This window comes from Ascidia mentula, chromosome 9 (assembly GCF_947561715.1).
Source record: "Ascidia mentula chromosome 9, kaAscMent1.1, whole genome shotgun sequence".
Classification (NCBI taxonomy): domain Eukaryota; kingdom Metazoa; phylum Chordata; class Ascidiacea; order Phlebobranchia; family Ascidiidae; genus Ascidia; species Ascidia mentula.
Genome location: NC_138574.1, coordinates 8,936,175 through 8,955,101, shown reverse-complemented (window position 1 = coordinate 8,955,101; position 18,927 = coordinate 8,936,175). Strand labels below are relative to the sequence as shown.

General features: G+C 38.2%; 1 protein-coding gene across 3 annotated transcripts; it reads left to right on the top strand.

Annotated features, from left to right (window-relative positions):
• The first annotated feature begins 2,482 nt into the window (after window positions 1-2,482).
• On the top strand, window positions 2,483-18,222 carry LOC145912964 (uncharacterized). 3 transcript variants are annotated; one of them, XM_083000441.1, is made up of 20 exons: window positions 2,483-2,804; window positions 3,206-3,433; window positions 4,170-4,363; window positions 4,582-4,690; window positions 6,000-6,152; window positions 6,693-6,842; window positions 7,337-7,532; window positions 7,717-7,923; window positions 8,703-9,022; window positions 9,368-9,728; window positions 9,976-10,080; window positions 10,177-10,437; window positions 11,330-11,530; window positions 11,932-12,170; window positions 12,534-13,481; window positions 14,043-14,245; window positions 14,616-14,677; window positions 15,185-15,384; window positions 16,097-16,241; window positions 16,469-18,222. In XM_083000441.1, exons 1-20 carry the CDS (start codon window positions 2,688-2,690, stop codon window positions 16,681-16,683), a joined length of 4,614 nt encoding a protein of 1,537 aa, XP_082856567.1. In that variant the 5' UTR covers window positions 2,483-2,687; the 3' UTR covers window positions 16,684-18,222. The 3 variants fall into 3 exon arrangements, with proteins under 3 accessions (XP_082856567.1, XP_082856566.1, XP_082856568.1); XM_083000440.1 differs by having other exon boundaries at window positions 7,705-7,923; XM_083000442.1 differs by lacking the exon at window positions 10,177-10,437 and having other exon boundaries at window positions 7,705-7,923.
• Window positions 18,223-18,927: the final 705 nt, after the last annotated feature.

The following is an 18,927-nucleotide window of genomic DNA, read 5'->3' as shown; positions in this document are numbered from 1 at the left end:
TTTTGAAAAAATCTGTTCTTCCCGAAGTTGTTTTGCTGCACGTAGAACGCGAAATGTTTCACTCTGGAATTGAAGTAGCTTTGTATGTTACCCCCGTGCAGGAGTATAGAAGCAACGAAGTAGGTTATAATGCAATTTGGTTAAATATGTGGGAAAATTATATCAGCAGTTTTCACGGTCAAGTCAAACAAAAAGGTGTTTTGATTTTACAAAAATACAAAAAAATAACCTAGGTTTATTTCAAGTTAAAAAAAATATGCATTTCTTTTCAAATAATTGTTGTTCTTCATTAGGTACCACGGCCATGTGGCGATCGGTTAGCCGTTCTGACATTGATTGCTCGTTTGGGAAGATTTGTTTCACTCAGGAAGAAATCATTAACTTGGTTTCCACGCTAACTGCCGTCGGAACATCATCTTTGTAGTTCGTTGGGAACCACCCCTAGAGCTCGAAATGGAAATGGGAAAGTCTGAGTCAGTTGATTGCAATTTCTTGACTCCGTATTGTTTAATCCTGTTCATTTTATCGATAGGTCAAACAATCGTAAACACGCAGTCAGTTTTTCCGCGCAACTTCAAACTAACAAACTTGTCTAGCAACACATAAAGTGTTTTTGCCTTTGTATAAAATCTATATGAATAAAGCCATTGCGGCAATAGTATATTTACCCAGAGCAGACCTTTGGTTGTACATGAGCTTAAGTACATTTTGTTATTGCTTTGTGCGCTTTTGCTTTGTGCTTTATGTGTTAATTTTATTACTCGTGTCATTATTAAATTGCTGTTTTGTGAAGCAACAAGAACCAATAAGCAAAATGTTTTTCTGTGTGGAGATGTGGTTCGGTTTTTGCTTTTTTGGAATTGTTTTACCGTTGATCTTAGTTGAATCTTAAGCTTAAATGCTGCACTGCGAAATCTATTCGGCGAACGCAATAATTGCTGAGCTTGCTGATTTGGAAGAATATATCATGTTATAAACAATTTTTTTTTTCATGATCGGTAAACATAGCGAAAAGCACGAGAATTCTGAAGAATACAACCGAATCCACAAGGCGATAAAGATGATAAAAGGGCGTTATTTGATCAAATAAACCCTTTTCCAAACCTAGGTTTATTTATTTTTTTGTCTAACAAATGTGTACAATTTGATTAGATAGACAATTGTACACATTTGTAAAATTTCCTTTCAAATGACAGAAGATCGTTTTTTGACGTCGAAGATGCGTAGATGAATGTTGCGGTTGATTGTATTGCTGACCAGATCCTACAAAGTCTCCTGAAGCTAGTGTGAATATTTGTAAAAATTTTAAAAATTGTAAAATTTTTGCACGATTTGTTACTTTGATACACTTTGTGGCATGTCTCAAAATCGTGATTTCTTTGAAAGCACTATTGTAGAAATTGATTAGTTATCAAGTATGTCAATGTTTCTATGGTGTAGATGCACTGAGTTGCAAGAAGGACCTGATTGTCGTTATGTCTAGGAGTTTTGCTATCGTTGGTTCAAGAGAAAGTAAATACATTAATATAGAAAATATGATATTATTAGGCCTACAATTGAAACCGCAGTAGGCCTATATAATACGAGACTCTGTTGTATAGAGATCGATGGTCACGACGCCCTGGAGGGAACTGCAGAATTATAGTCACTTATATGTATAAAATGTAAAACAAAGTAATGTGTAAAATCCTAGAAATTTAGGCATTGTATGTCATTTCTCCCAGGCGCCAATTTGAACACCTCTGTAAATTTTAGGAAATATCCAGACGTCAGAAAAACGTTTATTTATTTCGTTACATACAAAACAAGTACAGAAAGTTTTTGACGCTGAGCGTTTGTGCTCAAAAAAATTCTTAACTTGCCCCTTGTGATGAAAACTTCAAAAACTTGTAAACCCGCCACTAGGTGACGGAAAAGAGCAACATCACAAGAAATTACAGCTTCGCTTTTTGAGTTTGTTTTTGTATTGTAATTTAAAGTTGTGACTATGAAGATATGTTTGCCAAGCAGTGGAAAACTAAAACTTTTGTTAGGGCAGTTGTCGTGAGAGTCTCGTGCAAGTTCAACTTCAAGTTTTGGCATTGATAAGAAAGTAACACTTTCCTGGATGCAGTTTTGTTTATTTTCAAATAATACTAAATATGTAACAATTATAATTGTTAAGTGAAGCATTTCAACATCTATAGATCTTTCCACAAGCGAAGTCTTAGTTGAAAATCAGTTAACAGAAATTTGAATGGGGCGAACTCAGTACATTCTAATTACATTTTTGTGTTGTATGCTGCAATGCCAATGCTGGTGTGCATAACCATTTTATGCTTTTAGATTTAACAGCACTAAATTTTTTACTCATTTATCCGTCATGAAAAAAGTAGACTGTAGATTTTTGATTTGACAAAACTGTAACTTTAATATAAGAGGTTTCAATTTAATATTGTGTGTGTAGTTCAATTTTTATAATGTAGAAAGTTGTGTTAGCAGGTCATGCCGACCTTGTACAGGTCAAGTGTTGTAGACAGGAGTAAAATATATGCTGCCGATCAAACTTAAATTGCCGGCCATGTTTTAACATCACAAGTTTGGGAATGGATTGTGTCAAGTTTCCCCCCACTACCTAGATGATCATATTGTATTCATTGCAAAAAATTCTTATCTATCTTTTGACATTGGAATAAAAGCAATTCAACATGCCAATGTTCAAGAAGGGTCGTGAGCGTATGATGTCAACAGTGTCAATAGCCGCCAACAAAGGGCTGTTGAATGAACCTGGAGAAAACAACTGCTTCCTTAACAGTGCAATTCAGGTACATTGAAACAATTAGTTTTTGTTGCTGTGACAAGAAATACTGGCCCTGTAATTGGTGTATTTTCAAGATTGGGTTTGTCAATGTATGGTATTGCAACTTGCTTTACAATGTTGCAAGTCAATACCATTTTATAATATAGGAAGCGGCATTTGACCTTGATGTTTGTCACATTCATGCAGGTATATCTGTCCTAATGAAGGCTACTGCACAGCAACCCAAAACATTGTATTTATAAATATTGTTGCCAGAAGAGACTTTTTGTGTTGATAATATGCCTGGCGGCATTGGTAGTGGAAATATGGGTTTTAAAAATGGTCACATGTATGAAATTTAAACATGTATAAATGAAAAGTTTTCCTATTCTTCTATCAAATAAACAAAATATGTATTTTTTGTAGGTTCTGTGGCATCTTGATGTGTTTCGCAGAAGCTTCCGTTTGCTTAATGGACATGCTTGCATGGGCCCATCCTGCATATTCTGTGCACTGAAGGACATTTTCCAGCAGTTTCAGCATAGCAAGGCACAGGCCCTGCCACCTAATGTTCTACGAAGCGCTCTTGCCGAAACTTTTCAACAACAAAACCGCTTTCAACTTGGACTGATGGATGATGCTGCTGAAGTGTTTGTAAGTTTAAATAGTGAATTACGGTACTGTCAGCAGGATTTCAATTCTTTAACTTTATCAATATTAGCAGTATTTTGCTCAGTGTTATAGCATTTTTAATGTGATCCTTTACCCATAAGTTATAAGAGCTGTAGGTGGCTTATTCAGCTTTAACAAATTTAAAAACCAATATCCGTGTACCTCTGTATTTCAGGCTATTCAATTTCTTATTTCACCATATCATGTTGTTGCTGCATACCTGCATTTATACATTGGCTTAATTAATTTCTCTTCCAACCTTCAACAATATGTGTTTTATTAAACTATCAATGATTGGTCCACAATAAGCACTGTTGGTAAAATGTTCCCCGGGCAGTTGATGTTCAAAAGTGTGGGAAATTTTATGCTTGACTTCACAATTTACCTGCAGACTGTAACCATGTCATCAGTGGGAGCCCAAATAGTGGCAAACTTCCTTACCCTGATGTTGTCATAACAAAGTGTCAATGTGAAGTTTATAATTTGCTTTTCAAAGATAAATATGGACTGTTTACTTGTTGGAATGATGTCATAGTCAGCTATTACAAGCATTGACATCATAGTCAGCTATCACAAGCTTTGATTTTTTTTGTTAAAAATATTCCTGGCAGTTCTCCTTAAACACAGGATCGAAGATATCGCACACTTTAAACCTAATTTTTCTTTGTCGGATGTAAAATCTTTGAATAATGTTAATTGTATATTATTATCACATTAGGAAAACATCCTTCTGCGGCTGCACGTTCATATCGGTAACACAGTACGCGAGGACGTGTGTACAGCAGCCCACTGTATACCGCATCAAAAGTTCGGCTTGTCATTAGTCGAACAGTGTGTATGTTCTTGTGGAGCCACTTCAGAACCATTGCCTTTCATCGAGATGGTCCACTATGTTTCAGCAACTGCTTTATGGCAAGTTTTTTCACATTGTATGGAGCAATACTTGATTCTGTCAACACTTGCTTTGTTTTGGAGCAGTATTGGCTTATTTTATACAGATTTCTATTTGGAAATGGTAACCCTAAGATTATATAATTGTAAAACAATTTTGTGTTAATTATTATGAGCAAAAATGCCTGGATTGTGTTCTAATTTATATTATAGGTATATAATTTTTTGTATGTACATAGTGCTGAAGATGAATATACAAAACATCGATATGGAACTTCAGTAAGCAACCAAATGTTTGGAAGATTGGTCCGAGTTGCTGGAGGTTATGGTGAAAAGAGAAGTTGTCCGGTAAGTGAAGCAATAGGCCTCAAATAGTTGACGATATGGTGCTGTAAACCTTGCTGTAAAGTGATTATCAAGCAATAAAATTGTGTAGTTTTGCCAACTTAGAAACCAAGATAGTATATATTTATGATAAAATTAACAATTTTGTTTTTATCAATTAATGTATTACAAATTAGTACCTTTTTTATTTATCGTACATATCCGCATTTTGTGTTGTACTATATTCGATGCTGTTACCATTACACACAAGAATGCAAGTTCACTTAACCACACATAGATGTCATAGTCAAGATGACTTCATCTAACACATGTGCAAATACCAATGTAATGTGTCACCCGTCACCCCACAGACCGACTTATACACATAGGTTTAGCGTGTAGGTAGCTAAATGTATTTTCTCCATACCACCATCCCCTAAACCTCATTGTGGTGTGACTCGAACTGTTTTGTGTGTGGCAGTGTACCTTACTGCTGTCTTGCTGCATGATGTCATCATGTAACCTAATATCTTATATACTGATTTATACTTTTGTGGGTCATTCTATTTGTATACATTTAACGAGTTATTTGCAACACAAATGTTGGATAAATCTATTTTTCCATCCAATGTAATTTAATTACACCTTGGAAATTACATGACTTCAAATCTATTTTTTGGATTATTGCAATGCAAATGTTTTTTAATAATCCAAATGAAAACACACCGCAATATAAGTTGTCCCATGGAATTGTAATTTAGTCTTTTCCCTTGGGGCATTTTTTTGTTATGGTTTCTTGTGCTCTGTCTGACCCTAAGTGGTAATTTAGTCAAGTGTGAAAACTGGTAGAGTGGCTTTGCACCCGATAGGCCAACACAATACAGCAATTACTAATGTGAACCATACATATTGCACTTTAGCTGCATTAAGGTTATATTGTTTAAAAAGTAAATTTCATTGCATATATTTCAGTTAATGTGAATTTAAAACATTATTTGTATATTTTTTTAGAAATGCAAAATTAAACATCTATGCTGATATTGCCATAAAATTAGTTGCATTTCCACATGTATTGTGTAAGGTTATAAGTTATATACATCCACATGAAAGATTTCTCATGATATGCTTATGTTTTGAAAGTAAAAAGATTTTTTTAACCAGCTGTTAATTTCTGCAAAGGTGTTTTGTTTTACTAAACCCCAAAGGCATCTAGTTAACTAATGAAGTTTTAATTATTGGTGGTTGCACAAACATTACCCAACACCTTAGTTAAAACTAACTTATGTCTAAGGCTTTTTGAAATTATAGTAACCTTTATTTTGATGCATTTCAGAGTGAATGTGGTGCAAAAGTAGACATGCGTAAAGTGTTGATGAATTGTCCTGACGTCGTGTCGCTTGGAATCGTTTGGGACAGCGAAGAACCGCAAGTTCAAAATATTATTGATCTTGTTCATGCCCTTGGCACTACACTACGCCTGGCAGACGTAAGAGCCCATTCTAATTTGTTTTGAAAGTGACATTGCAATAGGAAAATGCATTGCTATGCCTATTGGGAATTGGAAATGTATTAGTATGGATTAAATTGGATATTATGATATTTGAAAGTGTTTGGTGTCAATAAATTGACCTTATAAACATAGGGTCATTTTGACGACCTGATGAAATATTAAAGTCTAGTCCTTCTTAAGCATATTAGAAGAGACTTGTGGTATACAGATCACTTGATAAAGCTTTTGTCCACTTTACTTTTAATACTCCTTCATTTTGTATGTTTGCTCATACTTTTATTGCCATTCAATAAATATTTGGTGTCTATTTAACAGGTATTTTACCATTTAATTCATATGTGCATCCAAAAAAAAACTATTTGTGCCTTTACAAATTTATGCAAAAGTTGTTTTAAGTTTTATGCATATAAATTTTTGGTTTTAGTTTTAATGTTAAGTTTTACTGTGTATGTACATAGCACAGCCAGAAACATTTTTCTTTTAACTCCCAATCTACAACAATAATTCTCTTTGCAGCTTTTTCATACTGTAGTCGATGAGCGTGCAAGTCAGATGGAGTTGTATCTTGTTGGGATGGTGTGCTACTACGGCAAACACTATTCAACGTTTTTCTTCCACACCAAGCTACGCAAGTGGGTTTATTTCGATGATGCCCAAGTCTCAGAGGTAAATCAAGTGGCGTACTGTGGTCATTGAAGGACTCACAAGTGTTTTTAATTGAACTGTAGAGATGCTAGGGGGATTGCTGGCCTTATGCTGGGTTTAAATTGACCTATGATAAACTAAACTAGTTCTGATACTTGTGATTGGATGACATTTGTAAACATTGTGATTGTCGACTGATGATTGCTTTTTTACCTGATGTACTGGTAGCAAAGATTTATGTTGCATGTTTCAGTGCAAGTTTTCTGCACATTTTTAAACAATTTTTATATTTATTTGCATTGTTGTATTTGTATCAGATATTTGTGTATGAAGTTACAAACACATATTATTGCAAATATTGCCATATAATATACACTTATATATATAATATACACTTATATATATAATATACACTTATATATACATGATTGTTTTGAATGGCAAAAACTCATCAAAATGGCAATACCTTATTTCTTTCTTATTGCTATTCTTAACAGAACAACACTTTATTGCAGGTTGGCAAACGATGGATAAATGTTGTTGAAAAGTGCATCAAGGGTCACCATCAGCCTTTGTTGTTGATGTATGCAAACCCCAATGCCACCAGCATTAGTAATGCAACCGCTCCTCAAACTGTCACAATGTTACCTGGTTACATGGATCAACTGAATGGTGGATATGGCTACAGTCGCACAACATCGCCAGGAAAAGGTAGATAGCTAATTGATATTGTTTTGCAGGTTTTTAATAGGGCCAAATATGATGAAAAAGTGTTTATAGAAACGCAGCTCAATGCATTATATATGATTTCATTTACCTAAAACTGCTTCTTTCCTACATTACTATGAATGACAATACAAATGTTTTCGTTTGTAAAAATCAGGCCTTTGCTCAGAATTGGATTCACTGAGCAGTGAGGGAGACTCCACCAGCTTTGCAGAGGAGGAAAATTCTGGCACGGAATCAATGCTGGCAGCAAACATACCTCCCTCGAGTGGCAAAACTAAGTCAAAATCCCCATCAAATCCCATCAACCACAAAACAGCCCCATCCTATACAACCGAAAAGCAGACAAGCAAAACCAGCAAAACCTCCAAGCAAGGTGTGGTCACAGACTGTTGTTTATTTTGCTGGCATGTGGCGCATTTGATATTTGCTTAGTGACAGTCGATGGCGTGTATATCAATGCCAGGGTCTGTGTAAAGTCGAAAGTAACATTTTGATGTATGTCTGTGAAGTAACATTTGATAAAAGTTGGACTGGTAAGATAAGATATATAGAAACTGTCAGTCATTCTTCTCAACTAAAGTTCAAAAATTGTTTTAAAACACAGATAAAAAATTTTACATTTATTATGTTACATTATGTTAGTCTATCATATTTATGGGACTTACAGTTCTAGGTTTAATATGGTGCAATTTTACAACATATGTATTAAGTCGCTATTCTTAAACAGAAAATTCCTACTTGTGTGTACCCATCCGCTTATTAAACCCTTTAAAGCACTGACAGAAACACTGTGAACAGCATATCATGTTGTCGCATGTTACCAGTTCCATCCCATGGGAGGACATGATGTTAAATAGTAGTTGGGGAAGCAATTTGTTTTTAACACATCTCTGTGATTAAACTGTTTGCCTCACTTCTAATAACCACAGTTGTAATCTAGGGAATTAAAACTGTGTAGTATAACTGGAATGGGTTTTGCGTCATATTTATCTACTTGTTTTGGTATCTTTTAGATAATTAGATACTTTGTTTATAGAAAACAATATTTTAATGTCTCAACTGTCATGAATTAGGTAAAACTGTCAATGTATTGATTGAAATTTGTTTTCAAACACCTATATCAACACAAAAACTGACGTAATATATTCCCAGATGGAAAAGCTACGTCTACTGGCAAACCGCAAAAGCATCAACCTACCCACACCACCGTTACACAACCAGCAGTAAAACTGTTACCTGTGACGCTTCCAGCTCCAATGCAACCCGAAGCAGTGGTTAAGGCACCAAGGCCGACACCAGCGCCTGCACCGGTTGAGTTAAAACCGACCGAACCCGTTGCCCCCAGGAAACCAACTTTCCAATGGAAAATGGCTTCTGAAAAAACCCAGAGTTCGAACGTCAAGGTCGGACAATACGTTGAACCGAACCCAGCGCAATGGACGAAGTACAAGCCTTACCCTCAAGGCAAAACGGTGGGCACAGCTTGCTGTTATAATAACACCGCCCGATTTGGTTGCAGACATTTGATAATGACTGAAAATGGTCCGATGAAAATTGGTTGTCAGTTTTTAGCGTTCAATTACTTGCGTCTATTATCTCGTCTGCCTTGCAAGGCATGAAAAATTTACGCCGTTTCAAACTTTTGATTCATGGGAATTTATTTTCTATCGCAGTTTTTTCAAATCTCCACTGTAAACAAACACAAGTACCAGTAAAAATTTTTTACCCACATTGAAAACTCGGTAATGTTCCGAATGATTGCCGGCAGTCCGCAGTTTAGCAGCAAATCCACTTATGACTGTTCCTTGTTCAACTAGGTTTACGTTCAAAAACCCAAAATCGAGGTCAACCTTCCAATTGCGCAACACTCATCACCCCAACCCTCACATAGTGACATGTCAGTGATGTCAGTTGAGTCGCAAGGCATGGCATCGTTTGCTCTGACCAGCAGCAGACAACCCTCCGAGGCCAGCTCTTCAACTTCCACAACACCCCACCAAACACCTCCTATGCAACACACTCGACAAATGTCCGGTGCCTACGACAAACCTGAGCGCCAATCGCCCGTTTCCAAGTTACGTAGGACGTCACAAACTTCGGGAAGCAGTATCGGTACCGTTTCTTTGGCCAGTTCGAAACCGGAGAGTTTACATTCGAGACAAGCTGCTCCTTCGCCAGGTTTGTATTTCTGTGTAGGCCTTCATGTTTGTCTTTTGAAAGTAGGGAAGTTTTGAAGTGTGAAATGCAGTGACCGTTATCACATAGAAATGAAGTCGAAAAAAATATAAACGTGGATCGGCAATTTTCATCAACTAATTGCAATCTTTTTTATAAATTTTTCCTTTTAGTTATGGCGTTAATGAAAATAATAAAGCTTACCTCACTAACTGCGATCCCACGAAATAACACAAGCAAGTATTTTCAGCTCCCTCCAATGCTACGAGAACCGACCACACGGTTGTAAATAAACCCGACCTGCCGCCGACGCCTCCTGTAGGCACCAAACAACCGACTCCCACAATCTGCAATGGTAAAAAATAACTTTGCACGCTGCTAACCTGTGTTGAAAGTCGCTTTGCATGGCTACGTAAAATTGACTCAAGCTTGGTATTTGCATGTGTTACAGGTGTTTTGCATGAACTCAACCAAACCGCCACTAATCGGGCGGGCTCAAAACCCAAACCTCCTTTGCCCCCTAAACCACCCTTCCTCAGCCAGCCCCTTACCCACAACGCTACCCAGGGGCATCCCCCCAATAAGCCCTACCCCCAAAACGTGCAACAACTGTCCCATTTAATCGCGTCGCAAATTAAGTTCATGAGAGGTACGGCCGCTCCGCCGCGGGAACAGCGCTCCAGCGAAAGTGTTTCTACATCTATATGTGCAGGTACTATTAGCCCTGCTCGTTTCACCGCGTTCGAGAACCTCACGCGGTCGCTATTCGATGTGTGTGTGATTTTGTAAAACTGGATTCACAATAAAACCAAGGCGCATGTCGTATTTTGGTGTGATTTCCGCCTCGCGTAAAAATCACCGACTTCGAGTTTTAAAAGTGAGTCAGGAATTTTGGAACTGCAAAAGAGTTCTTCATATTCCTAGCGCAAAATCCCTGAAAACCAACGAAACTGAAAAACCGTTCGTCTATTCGGGACCTGATTCCCCAAGTTTTGGGTGTGGTGCTATTGTTATTGTAACCGGAATAGCCTTCAGCATGCATTGGCCTTGTTCTGTTGGGCATGAAATAGCGTTTGACCGCACATTAATTTTTCATTTATGTAAAACGCAGCATTGCGCCATGCACAGCGATCGTGCCTGTTCACAGAGACTCACCGTGTAATTACGTTTGTAATTGCTGGCAACACTGTTTCCATTTATTTAATTTACGCACAGAAGCTCCAGGTTTGCACGTTGCACGTGATTGCCAAGTTTTTGTGCAAACTAAAACTAAACGACACTTTTATTTTTATAAAAGTTTATGAACTTATTGTCCATGAATGTATATTTTATCGCGTATTAAGCTGCAGATACAATGTACACAATTTCTTGCATTAACTTATTAATTGACAATGACTAATTAAGTTTTTGTGCAATTACATAACATTTAACCGCATATAATTCCGCCTGGCAAATCTGACGTTTCCGAAATTTTATAACCTACCATTGTACAACATAATTTGGGAAATACCCCATATGAAAACTACCGTTATCAATAATCAAGTGTTTCGACTCGCGCTCATTCGACAAATCTTTAATCCGGGTCATTTCAAATCGGATTCCAGAAAAAGCTGAACTTTTGTTCCGTGACGCTGAGGATAGAATCGAACAAAGCAGGATTGCCGACACTCGCATGGATTATTCCTCGGCACTCCAATTGTGTTTAGAGGCGACGAAAATGTTGGAAACTGTTCTTATGATGCAGGATGTGCCATCAGAGTGTATGGTGAAAGCCAGAATCAAGCACGGCGAATGCGTTAACAAGGGTAAGTTTTTTTAATCCGTCTGGAAGTGGATTAAGTGATTGTGATGACAGCAGTCACCATGGTCCACGAGAGTTTACCAGGACAAATGCCAGTCTAGAGGGTACGGACACCATTGTTTGCTTCAAAACTAAGAGATTATTGTAGTAAAGACTGGGTTCCTCTTATAATTTGATGTGATATGAGAAAAAAGGCTCCCGCACCTGATAGAATTTTCCCGGATAAATCTTTTTTTAATTATGTTTTATTTAGTTAGTAATGCTTCTCCCTGTCAAAGCATATATTTGTTAACTTGGTAGTTTATGTAGTAATACCACATGTGTTTGAAACAATTACAAGATGGCGTAATATCAATTCAGTCCGGTATAATTAGTGATATGTTATATCTAACTTTCTATTTGCAGCGCGAATATTACAACGACGCAAGAACATGCGAATGAAAGCACGTGATGAAGAGGCCGGTGGTAACCGCTCAAGCATGACCGAAGCCGATCGTCACATGACCCAAGCGACCAATAATAACGCTTCTACCGCGCCCGACGTCTTCGAAAGTAAAAATGAGCTGGTGAAAGAAATGGAAGTGAAAGACGAAAACAATCTGATCAATTTCGACAAAGCCGGTGTCACGAATCTCCAGCATCATGTAAGATGAGTTTAAAATACCGTGGTACACTCTGCTGTGCAGTAGTGAAATAATTGTGTAATGTTATTCTTTGAAAATGTCCTGTATGTGCGTATTATACAATTAAAACTTTCTGATCCAATGAGCTGAAAATTAATTTTTTTCACTGTCATGTGGGTTACTTTTGCCACCAGTTCAAGTGGACACAATATATACTGTAACAAATGGATATTTGTAAAAACACCATAAATTATTTTGTCAATGTTGGTAAGATGGTAACATCCTTAAAGTGCACAAATTGAAAGGGTTGAATCACCTAGTAGTTCTCGTGTGTACAATTGCAGGTTAAAGTATATTTTCTAAGAAGACCCTTTTCCTTTCAAGGTAAACCAGATCTATGAGAATGGTAACAATCTGCGACAACATCCCAACTTTCGACCCCCAATCGGCCGCGTTGCTAAGCAACCGCCACGACCTGCATCCAACGCAAACAACAATAACAGCTCCAATATCGGCGACCTCATCTCGCCCGCATCATCCTCTTCCTCCCCTCCTGGTGAAAACGCGGACAGTTCCCTGGAGAGGACAAAGATATTCGTGTGGAAGAGGCCCGAGGATGAGGAGGAAGCAATTGAGATGAAAGGAAGAGCAACTCCTCCTTCAAGACTTACTCCTAACAAGTCGGCAAGCGAAGTCCGCTCGGGTCCGGTCGATTCCAACCCCCGGAGGATGGTGTCGGAATCTAATCTTCGTTCACATGCGGATGCAGGAAGGAAGGCAAAGGCTCCTAACGTGGACAGGGAAATTGCAGAAAATATGAAATCGCTCACACTGAATCCCGGCAACCGGTTCCGCTCCAGGACTCCAACACCACAAGTCGAAACCGAACGCCCTTCGTTAAGCCAGCACCGGCGTGCCAAGACCCCAACACCACAGAGTAACAAAGAGAGAATGCGACAAGCCAACAGGTTGCCCGGAGACGCTCATCGACAGAGACCAAAATCCGCATACGGTGGTGGGCCTTCGGATGCACAAAAAAGTGATGACTCGACGGATAGTGCTCCGGTTGCGCCTCCACGTCGACGAAGCAACAAATCAAGCAGTGATACAGACAGTCCCACAGAGCGTCCATCTTCGGCCATAGGTGTACCGTTCGCCTATCCCGGTTGGAATTCCCCTACCCCAAATCCAATGATGACGATGCCGTTTAATCCTGCCATGTTTTCCCCCACTTATTACCCTTACATGTACGAGTGGTGGCAGTATTACAACTCCCTAACCCCGGAGCAGAAGAGCATGTTAGGAAACATGCCCATGGCCAATCAACCACCGGTAAGGTTATGTGTGTTTCTAACAATGATAATAATAATGTTTTTTTGTTAATGTTTGTTCCAGCTTGTATGTAAAAACAATGCCTCATTTATGGCATAGATAAATTTGTATTGCGCGCCTTGCATAAGTTTAAAATACCAATAATTTGACAAAAAATGTCCATTTATTGATGCAAACCGCAAATTATCATTAACATGCAAGCTTAATGTGCACTTCATTTTCACGTTAGAATATTAAGAACAAGTGTTGTTCTTTGAAAACCAGTGGTTAGCGTTAAATTAAATAAGTACGTGTTTTGTGCCTTGTAATTGGACAGTACTTTGTATGTCAAAATTCAACCAGAGTAAAAACCAAACGTTTGTACTGTTTTGGTCAAACCGTTATATAGCGTAAAGGGCAACAGTGGTGTTTTTATACATTATATTTTATCTTTGAAATGTGCACTTTCGAATTGCTTAAATATCGCCAGTGCTGAAATTCTAAACGCCCAAACTGACCGCCCGTACTGGCGACCTCATACATAATGTATACGCATTTTAAAGTCAAATCTGCTATAATCAGGTTTTCCCCGTCTCTTCACCGATGACAGCACCGCCAACAATGAAGGCAGCGTATCTTGAAAACCTCAAGATACAGTTGGGTAAAAACCTGAGGAACTTCACAAACTCCATCGACAAAATCCCCGACCAGTCTCGCAGTAACAATGCAAACATATATGAAGCTAACAAGCCCAAGCCTCTTATGAAGTCGGAGCCCAACACGAGGTCAGTGGTTTTTGAAGATTGATAAGATTGTCAAAATGTGGTATTAGAGGCCTTAAGAAGTTTTTAATGAAGAATTCAAATCAACAACAGCTTTCTGCCGTGAGGACTTGGTTGTAGAGAATGAAAATGCTGTAATTACTGTAAAATTTTCATCACTGCAATTTCTAAAAGTTTTTGAATGCATTTTTTTTTATTTTTGATATACGCCTGTGCTATGTGGAATACATTTTAGTGAAATAATGCTAAAATAATACTTTTTCAATAAACTACACTTTTGTGCTTATTAGTAAATTAGTGCAATAGACAAATGTGGATTATTTCGAATGGTATAGAACAGTTTAATGTATTTGATTTTCTCTTGTCTTGACAGATCCCAACGCGAGCAACCGTCTAATCGCTCGACTCGACAACCCATGAGACGCGCTCCAGTCGGTAAGAACTAAGCGTTGTGAATAACATAGTGTGGCTAACTTGAAGTTTTTTTGTTAATCATACGTATAATCTTTGCGTGTTGAAATTTTCCCGCATTCAAATGTAAAACCGGTCTATACGTACAGTCGCTGTTTAACAGTTGGACATGGAATTAAAAACTGGTACTTAAATACGTTACGAGATTTTTCCTTAGCTCTGTTTGTTTTGTAACCGTGTAGCAATGTTCAGGTATTTAACCGTCTTAGTCCTAAACCAGTGTTTCCCGCACTTTTTCTACTCGCTTACCAGTTAGGGGGAGCATTTTCTGTGCTCGTTTATCCAGAAACATGGCAAGATTATAAAAAAGAATAAATTAACAAAACCAAAAAATTGAACAAATAAAAAAGTTTCAATAATGGAAAAAGTAAATAAAATTATAAACACAATACTGGCATTAATGAGACGCCTGGAACCTCCAGAAACCCAACACCTCATCACACCCTTTTAAACCATTTTATATTCTTCCAGAATCCCGACCTAACTCCAAGTACGCCCCCCAGCGGAGGAGTCCCTCCTCGTCGGACCAGATGCCAAACTCTTCATCAAACGAGAGGAGATCAGAGAGAGATGATAGTCGCCTCCAGGAGCAAGGTCGTTCCAACTCTTCTCACCCTCATCCCCAACATGCTCCCAACAACACATCCGAGATCAGCAAAAATCAGCGAGAGGTTGGTTACTGAGTGGGATTTATTAATTGAGGTCCATTTAATATTGCTAAGGCTCTGTATTTATGTAAGCCCAGGTAATATTGCAAATTAGGTGACCCCAATTGTGTGTATTTGGATCTGAAACCTAAATTACAAACGAATACCCTGCGATCACAGCCATCCTAGTGGTAATATACACCAGCAATTGTTTCAAAATCAAGGACAGTCTGGTATTTCAAACAATATTAAATAAAAACACTCGGAAAAGCTGGATTGAAAATGTGGTGGTGGTTATTCTCTACTCTGTCGTCAAATGCATCACCACCGAAAATTATGACGAAAAACTAGTGTTGCTGACGTTATAACATTACGTTTGTTGTTGTATCCGTGTGAACGTTACGTCAACTGACGGTGCCTCTAGGCCCATATTTATAAAATTTACCAGGCTAATCTTGGTTTTAAGCGAGGGCTTTGAGTGTAACATATTTGTTGCTTTTTACTGTACGAGTCACAAACAAAAAAACTACTGTGTGCGCGCGGACAATGTTGGCCGGATTCGAATATCTTAACTCAATATTCGTCTGAATCTGAATATGAAATGACGTCATTTATTTTCGAAAATTCGGATTCGGTTCAAGTTCAAATTACATAATGTGTAAGCAAGACTGTCGAGCGTGCAAATAATTTCAAAGTTAGCGCCGCAAATAGTAAACCACGTATAATGTTAACATAGGGAATGATGAAGTGGGCGGAGGAGGCTAAGAAACGCGCACCCGGAGCGGGAATTCCCCCCGAGTTTAGGTCCAAGCTCATTCACGACTTTGCAAACCGTTCAAGAAGAGGGGAACCACCACGAGGGCTTCCTCCTGTTGCAAATGGTGAGTGATCGTGACGTTTTAATATAGGTTGTACCTACAGTACATATGTATTTAAAAGTAAAATTGTCCTGGAGTTTGTATTTTTTATTCCGCGAGAACTCGATTTTAAAAAATATCACAAACATTTAATAGACCCTTGGCAATAATCATAGGTAAAATCTATGCCCACTGCATGCAAATCTTTCCAAAATTTTATTTCTGCGCTTACCAATGTGCCGTGTTTTCAGGCCCTTCGGTTACCAACGGGAAGTTGGGTTCCGTGGCGTCTTCTAGCGGCGGTGCTCCCAGTGCACAAACACGCGGTGCGCCACCCAACTGCAACTTGTGCGGCCTCGTCAAAATACCCGAGGGAGCAACGTATTGCTCCAGTTGCAAGGCTTATTTGTCTCGTTTTAAACCTACAGTGAACAGTTTACACAACAGGGAGAAGCCTACGGGATAAATTTTGTTGTGCGATCGTGATAACGTTTTATGCTTGCCGGCTTTGTCGATACACTTTTCATCCGTCCTTCTTAACACAGCTTTTAAATGCATTCATGCTTTTTTGGCGTTTTTTTGTTGTATCTTCTGTTGTTCTCAAACGAAACATTATAAACTTTAGTAGCGGTTTTAGGGCAAAGAAAAAACATGTTTTCTGCCAAGCAAGCCCAGAGCTATACTTTTCGCATATTTGTATCTTTTCCTAAAACAAATCATGCGTTACTGACGTTCCGAAAGCACTTTTTTGGAATTAAATTCTTTTAAGTTTGATCCTGAATCAAGTTTTACGGTTGAATGAGTGTCATCTATTTTTCTTTATTATGTAATCGTGTTGGATTTAATAAGCGTTTGTCCTAAAGCATATATTTTTGGAAGACATTTTTTTCCAAAAAAAAACCTTGCGTATTTACTATCTGAATCCTAAGGGCAGAAAAAACTGAAAAGCTGTTTAAATATTTCAAAGGTGATTAACTCGATTAGCTTCATTTTGTATGCCATGGTATGACCCACAATTTCGGCACATCATTAATTTTTTTTTTGTTCGCTTAACGAATTGCTGATACTTTGCACTTGCGCTTGTTATGTTTCGTTGTCTTTTATCATTGTGCATTGGTGCTCAATCACCTAAAAACTGTTCATCCGAAAAATCTTCATGATCAAAATCAAGATTGGGGATATTTTCCTCTCCACGGCAAGTTGTTGACTTGGTACTACTCATGTTGTGTTTAACCTATACTCACTAACACCCGTTATTAACAGTGAATTTTATTATCCGCCTTGTACATCAAAACACATTTTTTTAGCAAACTAGCGTGCGTTGCAACTTTTCAGTTGTGTTCCATCTTGGTACTGGTAACCTTCTGCAACACTTGGTACTTTATATAACGCGAGTAGGTGCTGCGACACCCAATCAGACACTACATAGTACTGTGAAGTGATCACTCTCGTGATAAACATTGTGAGAGCGTTAGAACAACGAATCAGTTTATTGCATGTTGCGGTGCTTGTGAATTGTGTTGTGAATTTGTATGGCGCTGTTGCGATGAAACCCGTTTTATATGGAAGGCAAAATCTTTGCCATGTCATATTTGTGTTAATCAAACGGCATCAGTGCGATAAGAGCCTGATATCCCCCTTTTTCGATGATTTTGGGCCCTTGATAACTTGTAGCATTACATTTATCTTTTGTACTTCTGTTTAAACAGATAAGAAATGCAGTCATATAAAATGTCTCCGGTAAAGAAATTTCCGTGTTTTAAATGTAAAAACGTAAAGTTGAATTATTTTTGTACAACTATCCTACGTGTCATCTCTCACATATACACTTTATACAGTATCTTTTCGTCCTTCGTGTCCCAAGTTTCAAGTCTTCGCCTAATATCAGCTCATGCCCTTCGGCGAATGGAGCTGCGTATGTTTTATGAAGTGTTGCAATGCGCCCGTTTTTGCGCTCCGCTGCGCCATCCAGTGTCGGTGGCTGCGGTATTCGGTCGCCAAATACATTGCTGTCTCAATGGAATACTTTTGTGTTTCGTTGGTTAGGGTGCACGTAGAAATAGTGAAACAGATATAAATATGTATGTGTCCAATGGTTTCAAACTATCATGGAAGACAAAGGTTTTGATATAATGGTGTTAGCTTAAATGTTTTTGGAATAACTTATGAGCAACACCAGTTCAACCCGAAAAGTTAACTTACAACCATTTTGCTCACCAAATAATATTTTTGACAAATATAATGTTTTTGTTGCTGCCAGGCATATTGTAACTTAATAATCTGTTCTTCTGGCAAAGATAAAACGTAACTTTATTCACCGACGTTTCGCCTGTTATTCAACAAGGCTTCCTCAAGGTAATGGTACAGTGCAATATTTTTGACACCCTGACTAGAACGAAAAGTCAAACTTCATCAGCATCAGCTTATTAACCTTCAGAGTATGTCAGACATGTTCGGAAACACCACGTAAGCATGCACATAACACCACGTCGCCTTTCTGTTGAAAGGAAGGTGCAAATGGCAAGAAATGCCACTTCTCTCATCGTCTTAATAGCATTTCGTTTAATTGCGGGTTCATAAAGACAATCCGTTGTCAAAAATTTCTCTTGCTTTGGGGCAGGTTTGCAGAGAGAAATCAGATAACAGGTCAAAGGTTAAAAACAAAATCAGCCCAATGTTTACGCCCAGACACCGACTGAACAGTTGACAG

Bases quoted from the DNA above. Each gene is read 5' to 3' on its own strand.
- LOC145912964 (XM_083000440.1), top strand. From the start codon at position 2,688: ATGCCAATGTTCAAGAAGGGTCGTGAGCGTATGATGTCAACAGTGTCA. The intron at 12,171-12,533 runs GTAAGATGAGTT...TTTCCTTTCAAG, and splicing joins TCACGAATCTCCAGCATCAT to GTAAACCAGATCTATGAGAA. The intron at 14,678-15,184 runs GTAAGAACTAAG...ATATTCTTCCAG, and splicing joins CATGAGACGCGCTCCAGTCG to AATCCCGACCTAACTCCAAG.